General features: G+C 36.1%; 1 protein-coding gene across 14 annotated transcripts in view; it reads left to right on the forward strand.

Annotated features, from left to right (window-relative positions):
* ppip5k2 (diphosphoinositol pentakisphosphate kinase 2) overlaps positions 1–14,438 on the forward strand; it is a 43,993-nt gene extending 29,555 nt beyond the window's left edge. For 5 of the 14 annotated variants that reach the window (XM_049468506.1, XM_049468518.1, XM_049468511.1 and 2 more), the window contains 7 exons: positions 3,036–3,108; positions 4,827–4,946; positions 6,983–7,045; positions 7,997–8,017; positions 10,871–11,014; positions 11,807–11,918; positions 12,535–14,438. In XM_049468506.1, coding sequence (XP_049324463.1) covers positions 3,036–3,108; positions 4,827–4,946; positions 6,983–7,045; positions 7,997–8,017; positions 10,871–11,014; positions 11,807–11,918; positions 12,535–13,126 — 1,125 coding nt within the window. In that variant the 3' untranslated portion in view covers positions 13,127–14,438. The remainder of the gene's footprint in view (positions 1–3,035; positions 3,109–4,826; positions 4,947–6,982; positions 7,046–7,996; positions 8,018–10,870; positions 11,015–11,806; positions 11,919–12,534) is intronic. The other 9 variants (XM_049468516.1, XM_049468514.1, XM_049468517.1 and 6 more) reach the window with 6 other exon arrangements.
* The last annotated feature ends 1,156 nt before the right edge of the window (positions 14,439–15,594 follow it).

Below are 15,594 nucleotides of genomic sequence, written 5' to 3' on the forward strand. Positions count from 1 at the left end.
TTAGCTTTTTTCCATTCCATGTAAAGAGGAATTCAAGAGAAAGGAGGGTTGGTTTTTGTCACCCGATGGCTGACTTTTAGGACAGTGTGAACTAACACTGAAGGATTTGGGGACAGGCTGTATGTTTGTCATTCTGTAACATTTTATTTATATCTATATCTATATATATATTTTTCCTCCTACTATTTGTTGTGTGGGTAATCTCTGTGAAAACTGACTTGTTTAGTCCTATCACTATCAGTTTAATTCTGAGATAGAGTGGCCCACATGAAGTTCTCGGTCACAATATTTAGGCTTTATCTTTATTAGAAAACAAGTCTTATGTTTTCATGGACCACATGCTTTTGTGTATTGCTTTTGAATTCCTTTTTTTAAGGTACGTACATTTTGTGTTTTGTGAAATGGTCTGCATTTGCTTTGCCATGTTTTGCTGTAACATGTTCTCCATCAGTGCCCTTCCTTTACAGTGCCTTCAGTGTGACACTGTGTATTTATTACCTTGTATTACCTTTTATAAGAACTATTCTAACTCTAAAATCCAACCTTCACATTTGCAGCATACTCTTTTGCTAAGATATCAGAGCTTGGGTTTAAATTGCTTCAGCGCTTGCTTCGCCACATTTGGCTTCTGCACTTTTGCTTTCTGCTGGAGCAATTAAATGAAATAATATAAAAAAATAAAGATTAAAAAGTCTATTGAGGCACTGTGAAAGAAGAGGAGTATTGAGTTTTGTGATGTATTCACTGTACATCCTCCTTTAGTCATATTCACCTTGGTAGCTCTTTTCATTCATCTGCTGACTCATTAGCTGTCCTTCGCAACCTGCTCCATTTAAATGTCCAATAACAGTTTGACCTTCTTCTGGGTTGCAGTAGGACTGGTGGCATTGGTTATTTCAATCTTTTGTCTTGGGTGGATGTTTTACCTCCAGTTGCCTGGCTCTTGCCTCTTCCAGAGCTAAAGCCCATCTCTGCTTTGGCACTCTTTAAATGCTCATTGGTCACTGTCCTCCACCAGGAGAAATGTAGCTTGATTCAGCTACATTTCCTATCCTTATAGTCAAACAACCAGTTTTAGCGGAACAACATAAGGATATTTTCCGGCCAACACTGTGACTAAGGTAATACTGCAGATTTGGGCCAGAATGATTGCGCCCGAGGAATGATTCATGTGTGGCATGGGTTTTGTGTACAACTTCAAATCAGAAAAGTTGGGATTTTATAAAAAGGCTAATATACAGTGATTGTTACATTTGCTTTGACTCCGCAGACAGTATAAACCCAAAATATTTTTATGATGTAAGATGTTTTGTATGGTTAACTTATTTGTTTTTTTGCATTTTCAAGCTTGCAACACAATTCAGAAACCTCCTCCCTTTACTGTGCATAATATAGTTAAATGATTTAATTAAGATGGATTTAAAGGGCAATGATACAAGCCCAAGTTGCACACCAGTGATCTCCAAACACTCTATAGACAACAACTTCCAGAACCCAATGGGCAAATCTTTCACAATGCCACTTTAAACTTTATGGTGCGAAACAGTGCAGAGGTGTTAACAGGCATCTGGGATGGACAGTTCCACAGTGAAAACGTGTACTGTGTTCAGATTAATTAGTATTTTAAATCATTTTTGGATAAAATAGCTGTTGTGAGCCCTAGACCAAAGACAAAAAAGACCATCCAGACTGTTATCAGCAATAAGTCCAAAAGCCAGGGTCTGTAATGGCATTGATGTGTCCGTACATTTCTTTGATGCAGCATTAAATTAGTAAAGTACATTGAAATCTTAGCACAACATATGCTGCTTTCAATAGTACATAATCTACAGGGATGTCTCCATACATTTTCAACAAGATAATGCAAAACCACATGCTGCACATATTATAAAAGCATGGCTGTGGAAGAAGTACAGATACTGAAACTTTTCTGTACTATGCAGTTCTGAAATGAAATAATTGATGTGTAATAACATTTGAAATGAAGTTGAGCAGTTTTTTTTTATTATTTTAAAGTTTTCCATTTTCCATATTATCCCACCTTTCTTATTTGGAGTTGTATATACTTATTGTGATGATCAAAATTAAGGGTGTTATTGTGCTTTAAATCACTTTGCCAGGGAATTATATGATGTTTTCTGAATAATCTTTTCTAAATGTCCGTGTATTGTCAGGAATACTGTGTAGTTAAAATTTTAACATGCCAGATGCCAGTACTTCTACAGCCAATACATTCTTTACTGGCTTCTTAATAGATATAAGAAGATAATCCATAGGCATTTATAGTATGATTCGTATAACTTGCTACATATTGATTATAATATAAAGAAAAGCTAGAGATGTGTGGGGTTGTTTTCTGCTCAGAAATGACTCTGGGCCTCAGGTAAGCCATGGCAGGAGTGAGGATGGATTCATAGTCCTCCATTATCTTGTCTCGTTTCCACCATACCACCTCGAGCTGCTTTCATCCTTCCAGTCCCCCTGGGATTATGTACTGGATTCCAGCCCCTATCAAATCAGAGAGAGGATCCAGCCATTCCAAAGTTTTTCTTGGTTTTGCACAAAACTGTGTAATGAACATTTTCAGCAGAAACACAAAGCAACCTGTGAGCTTGTTCTTTTTGTTTTTTTTGTTCTTCCCTTTGTTTGGTTTTGTTTTAACACAGGTGCCAAATGTCCATTCGCTGCAAGTCACGCAGTGTTGATTTGTGGAATCTCTGCAAACTGTTGCCATGTCTGTCTCCATGCCCTTCTGCATCCCTGACCTCAGCCTTGTCTTGTGCTTCGTAATGTTACTGTCAGTTGTCTTGTGTGGAATGGACTCTGTGGCCATGGGGATGTTGCATGATCCATTTATTTTTCCATGATATCGTCATGTTGTCTTTGTCTTCACTAACATGTTTTCAGCGTGGCTTATTAACATTTATCTGTCTGTCTATCTGGAAAAGGCAAACGTTTTTAAACTAAATGTTTTCCCTTCCTTTCCATATGTTATTTTTATTGGATGGCTAATGCTTGTATTTGTGCTTTTCCAGGTTCTCTCAGAGAACAACAGTCATACAAGGCCGGGCAGACTGCACACAGAACAGAAGCTCACTACTGGAATGGGTAAGCTGACTTTTCCTCAGAAATGTAGTTATTTTTTGTTACCACTGAGATAAATAAGTAAAGGAGTATTGTACTTGTAATGTAATATTTAAATACATGCCTTAAAGTAAAGTAAACTAATATAACATCAAAAATAATTTTGCTACAAAAAAGCAAGTACTGTCTCTTGTCATATTGTATGTTGTTCATGTCATAATACCTCAAGAATGATTAGTAAGTGAAGCCATTAAGTAATACTGTGCCGTTCCATTTCAACTCTCCGCTCTGTGTGATGGCTTTGTGCCTCTGTTAGCATTTTAGAGTGCCTCCCTTGCACAGGCTTCTCTCTGTTGATCTTCTGGCACCCAGTGATCAGTTACTAAAGGTGTGATGTGGAATTGAAAGTAATGTTCTCCAATGGAATAATCTGAGCACACTTTAGATCAAGATTTTTGCCACATAACCTCCTAATGCAGTGCTGACTCAATTCCTCATACATGCTGGTAATGTCCTTTGTGCATGGTTATTACATAGCAGATCATGTTGAAATTGGAATTGGTGGTGGAGGGTGGGTCAGCCCTCTATTTTGCAATAAGATCTGCAGGAATGGCTCAATTGCCAGCTGTGGGAGTAGGAGTGCTGATCTTAAAAAAATGCCCTAGTCTTCAGGCTTCTTGTAGATGATCAGTTTCATTGTTTAATGAACACCCCTGGTATGCATTTACAAACATTTGGCAATTAACGGGGCTATAGCCCAACTACTATTGGCTAGAGATGCACCGAAATACATTTTTTGAAACCAAAAACAAAACACTTTAAAACATTTGGCTAAATATCTAACACAGTTTATCACATTTTTTAACTGAGTTAATTAAATAGTCAAAATAAGTAGTATCTTCCTTAAAAAAAACACTATGTTAAGGCACAATACATTTAACTCATTGAATCATGAATGTACCTAAGCAGTGCTATTCTAATCATACTTTTACTATAGTTGTGCTTTTCTAATCATAAATGTACCTCGGCAGTACTACTTAAGGCACATGTGTAAAATTAATAGAAAAAATTACAGAAAAAGGCAATCAGACTTTCGTTAAACAAACAAATGCTAAAGCTAGCCAAGTTAGCTCAGATTATTTTCTTAGCCCTGTACAGCTTCTATCTTCTATCTCAGCTGGAAGACAGGCGGTTTGTGAAGAGATTGTTAACTGATGCTAAAAGTGATGCTGAACGCTTTATTTGTTTTAATTTATGTGAGTAGAGTGTAAAAATTAAACCTGCCATCTGTTAGTGCAAACCCTGATATATTGGGGTTATTGTTCAGTATAAACTGTTATTACTACACTAATTTGGCTTAATATGAAAAGTTTGATGATTTTTTTTATTATTATTAATTTATTTATTTTCTGCCATTATCGGTTGTCAAATATTCGGTGCATCCCTATTCCAAATGAATTCTATAAGCTGTGATGTGAGCAAGTTTTCTACACAGTGAAGTTTAAGAGACGATTATCCCTATGCCTGTAAACTGTTAGCGAATATTGACCCCAAGCAAACAGTTCTTTATAAACCTGTCCCTGAGCTCAACAAATGACATTACTGTCGTTATGGGATGCTTTTAATGAGGCCGCACAAGTCTCTCTGTGGCAAGAATCTCCTAGAAATGCATGCTGCATGCATTCCGAGGTGTGGCTCGTGGAACACTCGATGGCTGTATGTATCTTCTCTAACTCCATCAGGGTCTCATTGTGCTGGCCTGTTTAGCACCATGGTGCTGGGAGGCTCCTCCAGCGCACCTAACCTACAAGATTATGCTCGCGCGCACCGTAAAAAGCTGACCTCTTCTGCCTTCTTAGATGGTATGTGCAAACACGCGCACACATCTTACCTTATATAAAATAAGAAAGAAAAGAAAGTAAGGAACAAGTGAAATTTCATACCCTCTTCTTAGGATTCCTGGACAGCTCCCTCTTTTCTTTTTTCGTTGTGACCAAATATTAGTATGTCTTGTGTCCAAAACCTCAGTTGTTGTTGTCTCATTGAAACATTTTAAATTCTAAGTTGGACTTTAATTTTTTTTTTTCTTTAATTTATTTTAATTTAATATATACCTGATTATCTGATCATAGCTAGCATATAATATATATAACATATAATACTGATTGAATATGCTTAGATGTAGTTTTTTATGTTAAACATATTGAAATGCATAATTTAATAGTTCTAATATTACATACCATAGAGCTTCTTAAGTTTTAAATAATGTTTGATTGTTAGATTAGTGACAGTGATATACTTTATCTGGACCAACATATTTACTTAGCAAAATAAATGATTGCTTTTTACTATTAACAGTGCTTAAATAATGAATGTTGTATCATGACCAAGTTAAGAAAGCATGTTTAGTTAAAGCATAAAGGAAACTAGTTAGTTGTATGTTTATTGTAGAGAAGCTATTAATAATAATAATATTTCAAGGTCAGAAATAAAATAATATTTTTATTATATTATTATGTGTGCCTGTTATGACATTATTGCAGATATTGCACTTAATGCATTTTTACACAATTTTAAGAATTTAGATGTTTTTTTAATCTAAAAAATAAGGTTTAGCTGCTTTGCCTATTTAAACCAGAATTTTCTAATTGGGTTTAATAGAAATAGAGCGAGAGAAGAAAAGCAGATTTCTTTTAAGGACAGCAGTGCTGAATTTCCATGTGTTTCAGAGTTTTGAGTATGTTTAAATATTATAACATATTAGTGTGTAGAACTGAGAGTGAGGTGGAGGAGAATTGTTGTTGCTCCATTTTTTTTTACAATCACAATAAACAGGCCAAAGCGAATTGGTTTGATATATCACTTTCATATGCCGTCCTAGATCAGATACGTATCCAATTCATAGGTGTGCGACGTAAATGTAAATGTTCAGAGCAAATTTTTTTTCCCCCGTTTACATGCATTTAATACTGTTCGTGATGCATTCCAAAGTCTATTGGAAAGTCTGTTCACTCTGTGTCAATGTCTCTGAACTTTATACCGAAAGTCAAATTAGCCTTTTTGAAATATATTTTAAATCTCTGATAAAATCTTAAAGAAGCCTGTGGATCCTCTTCCACTTGCTGCATAACCAGCATTGACTGTTTGGGCTCTTTTTGTTCTGGCTCTTTTTGTTGGCCAGAACTTTATCTGTAAACAGACGCCCTGTTGAGCGCCGTAAGTGCTTCCAGTCTTACTTTGTCTCCCTATTTATATTCTCTCTGGAGGCGATTAGTATGACAGTGTCAGTGTGCACTAGAAGTGTTAAAGAGTATATTGACATATCAATTAAAAGATTCAAATATTTTGCAGCGCCGTACCGATTCTCAAAAACACATTATAAATTTGGAATTATTATATAACGTAGTAATGATTAGTATCGGACCTTGTCGTACCGTATTTTCATAAAACCTGATTTAAACAAATATAAACATATCTCCTTGCTTATAATATCACAATATATTCAGGTTCTTACCAATACACAGACCAATTCAATCACACTGCAGACAGATACAGAGAACAGATACCGGCATTTATTAATGTAAACAGCTGAGACACCCAAATCAAATCTGAGCATAAAAAAATCTGAATTGTTTATAATGTGAACATAACTTATGTTTCCTTCAGTAGAATGTGAACACATCCTGACACTTAAAAAGCAGATAACCAGAGTAGTCGTTTTTCTTTTTACGTCACGTTGCCTGACAATCCAAACACTTCTAACTCACTAAATAAGCACTCCTCTCCTTTCCTCACCCTTCTCTCCTGCATGCCCTCTAACAGCTTTCTTCTGCCCTTTTCTAACCCCTCTTTCTGTTAGCTGTTGTACATTTCAGGTACCTGTTTTTCTCTTTCTCAGAGGCCACGCGTGGTTCTGCTGTTAAAAGATTTTCTATCTCATTTGCGCGACACCCAACCAATGGTATGTTTGCTTTCGTTAATTCCCAGTACACCTTTTTTTCCCGTCACCCCGCCCCCTCCTTTTATTTTGTTCTGGATTTAGACCTCCTCCCTCAGTTCCTCTCCACTAACTCCAGAGCAATGCACATGGAATGTAGCCATGCACTTTGAGATGGCTGGTATGCTCGTGCAACTCTTCAGAGACCATGTTCCTTTATATTCCTTCACTCAGTTCTGCTAGAAAACATCGACACATGGATTCCAACAGCTGCATTTATTTATTTATTTATTTATTTTTTGCTGTCATCATAATATGTTACAAGGTGATGTGCAGTTAGATTGCTATTTATAAATATTTTTAAATAATTATGAGTAAAAGGCTAAGCATTGCTTTGTATGAATATTGTTTTTTTAGCATGTTGAGTTTATTATTTACTGAATTTGCATAATATCATAACATTCAAATCACATTCTTGAAAAAAATAAATATAAATAAAATTTAGCAAAAGCAAGACGGTCCTTTTCTTGGTGAAAAAAATAGTAGCTTGTTCTGTCATAATATTTTATTTTTATTTTATTTTATTGTTTTTTGTGTCTATGTAAAGTCAGTGCTTATTATAACTGATATAATGTTGTGATAACATTTTATAGATCATTTTTAAAACTCTTTAAAGCTCTTCAGGAGTTCGGGTATTAAATTACTACCTCTTAAATTTAAGTTTAATTAGGTAGACTTAGGTAGACATTATTTACTTTGAAAGTAGATAAATTACCTTCAAATATATCCACTAATGTTTACTTTATATTAGCAGTATGTTAAGATGAGAAGATTAGTAAAAATACTTGGAGACAGCAGCTTTGATTTGAAAGTTTAGAAATATGATCATTTTAAGGGTAGCATTTTTATTGTTTTTTGTTTTTGTTTTTTTGTTTTTTTTGTTTTGTTTTTAATCTGCTTTTCTAAATGGGTCAGTGTTTCCCAGTATGTTCTGTGGTAAGTGTTTTTTATCATTTTAATTTCCCCGTTTCTCTCCTGTTTGACTGTTTGTTGTTTTGTTTTGGCTCAGATTCCTGACCTTTTGTAGATGTCCAGCTCCCTTATTTCTGGGTTTTAGCCCCAATTTTTGACCATCACCAAATTCTCAACCCCTGTTTATTCTCTCCTTGTAGAGAATAGTATTATACCACTGTGTGCTTTAGCAACGTATCTGAACTAAGCGTTTACACTCACATTAACAAATAATCAGAAGTCAAAAGTTTGTCACCAATCAGCATTATGTTATTTATATAGTGCTAATAGGTGACCATGTTATTTTAGTAATTATTAGCCTTTTCAAAAGGTAATGTATATTTATATTGTTATTCTCAAATCAGCCTCTACTGCAGTGTTTCTTAGTCTTGTTTGTAGTGATCCACAGCACTGTGGTACTGGAATACTGAAAACTATGCAGTACCCTCTGTTACATTCTGAAAAGTTTTAAAAAATGTTCTAAAAAAATGTAGAAATTGCACACAACAGAATTCAAAATTGGAACACAAATCTAATTTAACGTGAAAGCCCCAATTGGGAGATACTGCAAAAAAACAATGGCGCAAAGCTGTAATGACTAAAATAATGTTAAAGCTGTACTGTTTTAGAGTTATTAAACTCTTGGGCTAGCTTTACTTCTCCTTGGTAAACTCTGAGCTAGTCCTAATACAGGGTGTTTACATGTAATGGGGGGGGGGGGGGGGCTCAGTTAACCATTCTATGTGCCAGTACTTAAAATCTGAAATATTTGTTTGAGTATTTGGAAGTCAGGGAGAAAATGTCATTTGAAAAGAGAGAAATTTCACATCTGGCAATACTGATGCAATTTTATATTTAAAAAAATAATATTTGCTTCGCTTCCTTTCATGTGGTTGGCTAAATATCCATTAATTAGATAAATCTTACTCATAAATATACCACTATTTTAGTGGTTCCTGGTTTGGGCTTTCTATACATGTATTATTCTTTAAAAAATTGGGGCCAAATTTGTTTGGATTTTGTCAGCAGTAGATCGTGTTTTTGTTGTTTATCCACCATCATTGAACATCAGTATAATCCAACGAACACACTGATCATTATGGTATTTCACTGTGTTGGTATTAATATAGGGTCCTATGATTTCTGTAATGGAGAGAATAAAAATCACAGAATTTGGACATAAAACTGATTTTGTATATGAAGAAAGAAATGGAATAAAAAAAAACAACGACAATTTGTTTTTACCACCTGCACTGACGACACATAAAAACAAGCTTCTGTTTTTGTGCTTCATGGTTGGTCTGAGATTCATTTGGATCACCCCCGTATAATTTGGGACACACAAACTGCAATTAATTAACACTGTAACAATGTGGAACACCGTTTTATAGAAGTAATTCACTCCAATCCAAGCCGTGAGATTTGTAATCCTATATTCCAGTATGCAACAATGTAAATAGTTTCTACAGTTCTATAAATGTATTTTGTTATTATATTTTAGTAATCAAATATACAACTCTGGAAAAAAATTAAGGGACCATTTAAAAATGATGAGTTTCTTTGATTTTACCAAATTGAAAACCTCTGGAATATAATCAAGAGAAAGATGGGCGATCACAAGTCATCAAACCAAGCTGAACTGCTTAAAGTTTTGCCCCAGGAGTGGCATAAAGTTATCCAAAAGCAGTGTGTAAGACTGGTGGAGGAGAACATGCCGCGATGCATGAAAACTGTGATTACAAACCAGGGTTATTCCACCAAATATTGATTTCTGAACTCTTAAAACTGTATGAATTTTCTTTGCATTTTTTGAGGTCTGAAAGTTATTTCAGACATTTCTCATTTTCTGCAAATAAATGCTCTAAATGAAATAAAATATTTTTATTTGGAATTTGGGAGAAATGTTGGCTGTAGTTTATAGAATAAAACAACAATTTTCATTTTACTCAAACAAATACCTATAAATAGCACAATCAGAGAAACTGATTCAGAAACTAAAGTGGTCTAATATGTTTTCAGAGCTGCATATAAACAAATAAAATGTACTTTACGAAAACATATAATGGATGTCATATGGCCCTATACATATGCCTCAAAATGCCAACCAGCTAATACAGGGAAAACTCATTTGAGTGCTCTGTATGAGATTTTGTGTATAATCTTTTTGGTGTGGTTTAAAGTTCTCTCACCCATATTATGTTAATACAGTGCATGTGTCCACATGGACAATGCAGCAGAAACTCTAGTCTTTGTTTTATGAGCTACAGTCAATTGTTTTTAATGCTAGACGACATAAATAATTGAGTTTGCTGATTGATAGCAGTAGCTTATACAATTACTGTGATTAGTCTTACATTTGATTATGTAAAATTGTAGGTGCACAGACCTGAGTATAATTCTGAGAGTTTTTAGCATTTTATTGCAGTGTGTATATACATTGTTTTGTATGTTTGTATGAGTGAAATTTACTGAAATAAAGTGGTGAAAATGGTGTGTGTGTGACTGTGTATGTGTGTGTGTGTATGTGTGGGTAAGGTAAGTAGAACACCATTCTCACTCCGTAGCATCATCCTGGCTGATGACCTTGTGGTAGGTAGAGGAGCTTCTTAGTGAGATGTACTGTACTATGTGTGACCCATCTGCTTCCATTCTGCCCACCTCAAACACACGTTTGATGGTGCTGTTACTCCTCGTTACTCATTTTCTCAGGAAATGGAACGCCCATGTATCTGTGTGCCATGACCTGAATGTGCCGAATGCTTGTGCTTTAATGCAGAGGATTTCTCTTCTTGCCGTTGTTATGAGGGTTCATCTCTGTGCTTTATATTTCATTTTTAGGCTTTGAGTTGTACTCCATGGTTCCGTCCATCTGCCCCCTCGAGACCCTTCACAATTCACTGTCCCTCAAACAAGTGGACGACTTCCTCGCTTCAATCGCCAAATCCCACGAGTCTTTGCTGGACATTTCTGGGTGCTCACCAGGTACAAGAACACTAAGATGATCTGGCTGCTGTCAACTAAACTAAGGTTTTATGCTGTTTACATGCTTCTTGATGTAGAATTTACTGATAAAATATAAAACCAGGTAAAAACACCCAGAAGTAATGGGATCATCTGTCAATATAAAACATTTGCTGAAGGGCATGAGTTTTTACAGGATTTAGCCCCTTATTCAACATTGCTTAAATTAAATAGCATAGATAACTACAATTTATAAATATTTCTTATACACTTCTTTTCACAATTACAAAACCCTACAGAGGGCTTTTATTTTGAAACAAGTGATGCTGAGACAGCAGTCAGCCTAAGGCGACAGATTAAAGTCCTGTGGCTGTAGGAAGCCTTTTTGTCTGCTGATAGCTTTAGGCGAACTCTGTCGTCTTTTTATCTCTGTTTTGCGTTTTGGAATCCAGATAAGTGCCGTGGCTACAAAATAAAAAGAAGAAAAAACAGAATGCTAATAGTAAACGCTGCAGTATGATCTAAAATAAAATAAAAAAAAATCAGTTGCCAAGAATTCAATGCACTCTTACTTTTTTGTTGTTGTTGTTGTTGTTGTTTTTTTTTATTACAACAAATGAAAACATAAATTGTGCACATCGATATACTAATAAAGCAAATCTCATCTGGTTATACTGAAGACATATCCAACTAACGTATAAACAAGTATGATCTGGGTACAAAACCCATGTTAATGCAGGTGTAAAAGTGATTTTTCTAATGCATTTGGTTTTAGAATGACTCATTTCTGATTAACAACTTCTTCTTTCTCAGCTGTTCAAGGAAAGAAAGCTCCTTTAAACACCTACACCCCTGCAAAGGTTTTACCCTGCCCGTTCACTCAGTCCCTGGCAAAGAAGTCACCAGAGAAGACTTCACCAGGCATGTATAAATGTTTTCAAAATAAATCATAAATTAAATAGCATAGATGTGTTTTGTTTTGCTTTTCAAAGCCCAACACAATTATAAAACCCTGCAAATTACTTTTTAATTTGAAACAAGTGATGCTTACACAGCAGTTGGCAAATCTGCTTTTGACGACAGGCTGAAGCCTATGTGAAATTTCAGCACACATCATTGCAAAAGTTATCAAATTTGTGGGCTTTGTTGACATTTCTGACCAGAAATCTAGCAAACCATGAGGAAATATTGACAAAACCTTACAAAAAAGTATATTACGTTGAAATTGTTTACAGCACCTTTAATTCAGTTACTTCTATGATTAGAAGTTAGCTCACTTTAATGGTTTGGTCAAAACAGATCAATCTCACTGCCAGCATTTGGTTTTGAAATCTGTAAATCCGTATTTAATGATGCATAAATAGAGTGAGGTAGTTCAAAAATAGCAGTGCACCTAGTGATCCAATAGTGATGTAATAGCTCAGTAGATTACCCAACATGATATATGTGGCTTAATACAGCACAAAGTTTCTCTGGGTGTGTTTGTTTGTGTGTGTTCTTAATGCATATAACTGTGTTTGTGCTTTATTCTACCCAGTCAGAGGAGGATCTCCTTCCAGAGCATCCAGACCAGTCCAGACGAACCTGCCTCAGACCAACCTGCCTCTGCAGGGTGCCAGTGGAGACATGCGATCACAGCTGAACTCTACTGAGCAGATCACAGGCAGCAAAGCTGCTACACAACCCAAAACAACAGAACCACAGCAAGCTACAGCTATTAGCACCTCCGCTTCCCCCCTGCCAGCATGTAATAAAGGTCAACTACAGTCAGCCTCACAGGAAACACAAGAGCGTCAACCATCATCAACCCGCAGTATTCCCAGCTTTACTATCACCACCCACCACAATGTTACTGCTGCTGTTACAAAGGAACATCAGATATCTTCCCTAGAAAACCATTGTCATATCACTTCACAACAAGCCAAGACCCAAGAAGGTCAAAGTGGGGCAAAATCTGTTGTAGACACACCCAAAGACAAGTCCACCATGCAGACTTCTCAAAAAGAGCGCTGTGATGGCACTATGCAGCCATGCTGCGCAACAACCGTGACTACGAAAGAGCAAGAGTTATCAGCAGCTGTGCAGAAGGAGCAGAACGCTGTGGGGGATTTCACAAAGCTGGGCAAGCCTTGAAGAACTCTTAATTAATCAGATACCAATCAGATACCACTGTTACAGCTCAGTTTATACTACCTTTACATACCTTTACACAGCTCATTAGACTAAGACCCTGACACTATCTATTGCCCAGGGATCGTAAGTTTGAATCCTGTGCCATGCTGTTTTGCCATCAGCAGCCAGAGTCTGAGAGAGAGCACAATTAGCTATGCTCTCTTTGTGTGGGTAGATATGCTCTCTCTCCCTTTGTCACTTCCATTGTGTATATAATGATGACTGGCACAGGGTTCTGCTGTCTGATGTGTCGGAGCTGGGGATCTGGTGCTTTCCTCTTGAGTGCATTGTGATGGATGATTAGTAATGCTGCATTGGCAGCAGTTCAAAAAGGGGCAGCAGCTAGCTGACTTTAAATACATCAGTGGAGGCATGTGTCTGTCCTCACTCTACTAATGTTTGGAGCATTGAAAGTGATGGGGCAGTCTTAGAGAGTGAGTGGATTAATTAACTTAGCTAAAATTGGGAAGAAATATAATGATGTGAAGCAAAACATCTACAATGTATCTCTAACCAATGTTCTGCCAAATGTTTCATCTTTTCATATATGACAGTGTTCATGTTTCACTTAAAACACTGGATACACTGTCCCCACAAATGCCAGTTTTCATAAGCTTTAAGAGAATGTGCACAAATATAAATACGGACAAAATAAACACAGAGAACAGATAGAATGCTCACCTCTATTTGAATTCGTATTTGAATTTGTATTTAACTTTACATATAACTGAGCCTTTACATTAAACAGAATGTTATAGGTTTTGATTTATCCCGTTTTTCCCGCAGTGGCTCACTATATGATATCAAATAGACCCGAGATGCCAAAAGGTCTTGCCATGATACGCTTTTGTCCCAGCCTGGGCCGATTCAGCATTTACTGTATGTTCACCAGAGTTAGTTATTTAGAAATTGGTCACTCATATCTTGTATATATGAGTGTTTGAATGTACAATCAGATGTATACAGTCTACTTTGTCTTGATAGGTAGAACATTATTTGCTAAAGCTATTTTAAATATTACTGAACATTGAATGAATGCAGCACTTTTTTGGGGGCTCCAATTTAAAGGTCCAACATTAAGTGTAATGAAAGTCCTATTTTCATACATATCTTTAGGTACACTGTGTTTGCACTTCATTTCATTCTCATCGAACTGGAAAGGAGGACAAATCTGCCTTAGAGTTTTATTCATGCTTTATTATTTTATTGTTACCAAATCATAATCAAACATGATGATTGTATAGGGAATAAATCTTAAGTGAAACTCCTGTTACATCTGTTTTGTGTTCTGATGACTTTATTTATTTTTTGCTTTTAATGAAATGTTTCCATCCCCGCTCTTACATTCCAAAAGTCATGGAACGGGAAGTGGTCCAATGGAAGCTAATGAAGGCTGCACTGACCTGTAGGCTATGCATGTTTGGTCTCCTGCATTGAATGTCGATGTTTTTTCTTCTCTGTTCACAGTGACAGTTTTACCCAGACATATAATGAATTTTTATCATTTTAGACTTTCTTGAGAACACAAATGTGGTGAAAGTACTAATGTAATGTTTTAGGTTAAAATACAATTACTACTTTTTTTTTACAAAATAATGTAGAATAAGAAGAACAGAAGGTAAATAAGATAAATAACTGCAATCAAATCAGTTACTTTTATTATACGATTTATCTACACCGAACTCACATATCACATAAGTGATATTCCTAAAATCTTCTGCATTGTCTGATCCTTTGGTGACACCACAGGTTCAGTGGTGACCTCAGGATTCTCCTCTGGATTCTCTTCAAGGTCCTGAGGCAGAGCAGTGGGCTCAGGGATATGCTTATGTGGAGCAAAGACAGCAGGCTCCTAGTCGAGAACTTATTTGATGTACACAGTAGGCTGGATGTCGAGGGGAGGCTAATACAGTCCAGGATGCATGTTGGGATGGATGTCCACAGCAAAATAGACATCCAGAGTAGACTGAACATCCACAGTAGGCTGGACATCAAGAGACAGATGGTGGTCCAGACCAGGCTGCAGGCCAGGATATCCACTGCAGGGAAGACTATTAGAGATGATGTGGTGGATCAAACAGTGTTATTCAGTGGAGTATAAGCTTTTCAGTATATGTTACGACTGTTCACTTGGTTGAGAAGTCAAATTTCAACATAAATAAACATTCATTATTAAATATAATTGCATTTTAGGTATGACAATTTAAATTCAAAAACTGTGTGAATTTCATGGTTTGGCCCATTTTCTGCTGGTGCTTCCATATGTAATGCTGGTACAAGGCCTTTCTCTGCAGCACAGAAGAAAAATGTGTTAAATGATTAAAACAACAAGAGGGAGTCATTCTTAAAAGAACCAGATATAACAGAAACACTTGTGTACAATCAGCTCAGCAATACAATCATGCAGAGAATTTTGAACAGTGGGTGGA

Source organism: Astyanax mexicanus, chromosome 20 (genome assembly GCF_023375975.1).
Source record: "Astyanax mexicanus isolate ESR-SI-001 chromosome 20, AstMex3_surface, whole genome shotgun sequence".
Lineage (NCBI taxonomy): Eukaryota > Metazoa > Chordata > Actinopteri > Characiformes > Acestrorhamphidae > Astyanax > Astyanax mexicanus.